Here is a 1,031-nt window from a genome sequence, read left to right on the forward strand (position 1 = left end):
GGCCACGGGGTTGATGAGCAGCGCGCCGTCGCGGCGGATGGTGACGCGCGTCTCCAGCGCAGCCACCTCCGCCACCGGCGCGCCCTCGCGGAACCATTTCACCGTCACGTTGCCCGGCAGCGCCTTCGCCTCGCACGAGAACTGCACCTTCTCGCCTTCTAGCTTCGTTTGGTTCGTTGGTGGCATCTAACGAAAATATTATACTTAGGGCCTGTCCCACCACTGTCTGATATGCTCAGATAGTTTAAAAATGACGTCACTGTCAGATAAGGAAACAAAATCCGATATTTCCATCGCATATTTTACACGTTAAGATTGTTATCAGATAATTTAAAATTTGGTAGGACATGCCCTTAGCATCTCAAACGCATGCTAACTATAAGTGTATTTTGCTCTTCGTTATTAAGTTTAAGTTTCATCGAAATTCGTTCAGCCATTTAAACTACAAACATCCATCCATCCAAATTTTTGAATTTATATTATTAGTATGAAGTATGATAGAACTTACATCCTAGAAGCATTTGTGTTATTAACTAATGCAAATATTATTATTTAATGGAGTACAAATACGGCAAAGCCGTTTAACATGGCAGTCGTAATACAATTGTATTTAAGCGTTCAAACAACAGACGCGTGTTTACATTTCATCATACATTCACATTACGAGGAGGGCAATACGCTATACAAATATTAAATGAAATTTGCTCGTTTAACGGTAACAGATAAATGGCACTTTCTCCTTAATTATAATCGCTCCAATAGCTCCAATGCGCCTAACGACGCCCGCGGGCGACTCGCTATTAATTTTATCAAGGCTATTTGTACCTTTATTAAGGGAAAAGAAATGGGTTTAGCTCAAATTAATTGGTACAATAGTATATTAATGTTTTGATGTTTGTATTTACATTTAATATAGAATTAAATTTAAACAGAAATAGTGCCTCTGAAACGAGCCAGACAAATGAGTGGCTCAATGGAGTGCATTCCAAGCGAGTCTCGGGTTAATTATTGAGCAAAAGTATGCTATAGTT

At 39.9% G+C, this 1,031-nt stretch overlaps 1 protein-coding gene across 1 annotated transcript in view; it reads right to left on the minus strand.

The window, feature by feature from the left end:
* Positions 1-1,031, minus strand: part of LOC106106411 (protein turtle) — a gene marked incomplete at its 5' end in the record, with an annotated part of 11,240 nt that overhangs the window by 4,957 nt on the left and 5,252 nt on the right. The window contains 2 exon segments of the mRNA XM_013286989.1: positions 1-186; positions 734-825. The exon segment at positions 1-186 is cut by the window's left edge and continues 16 nt beyond it. Coding sequence (XP_013142443.1) covers positions 1-186; positions 734-825 — 278 coding nt within the window.

This window comes from Papilio polytes, unplaced genomic scaffold (genome assembly GCF_000836215.1).
Source record: "Papilio polytes unplaced genomic scaffold, Ppol_1.0 DF822178.1, whole genome shotgun sequence".
NCBI lineage: Eukaryota > Metazoa > Arthropoda > Insecta > Lepidoptera > Papilionidae > Papilio > Papilio polytes.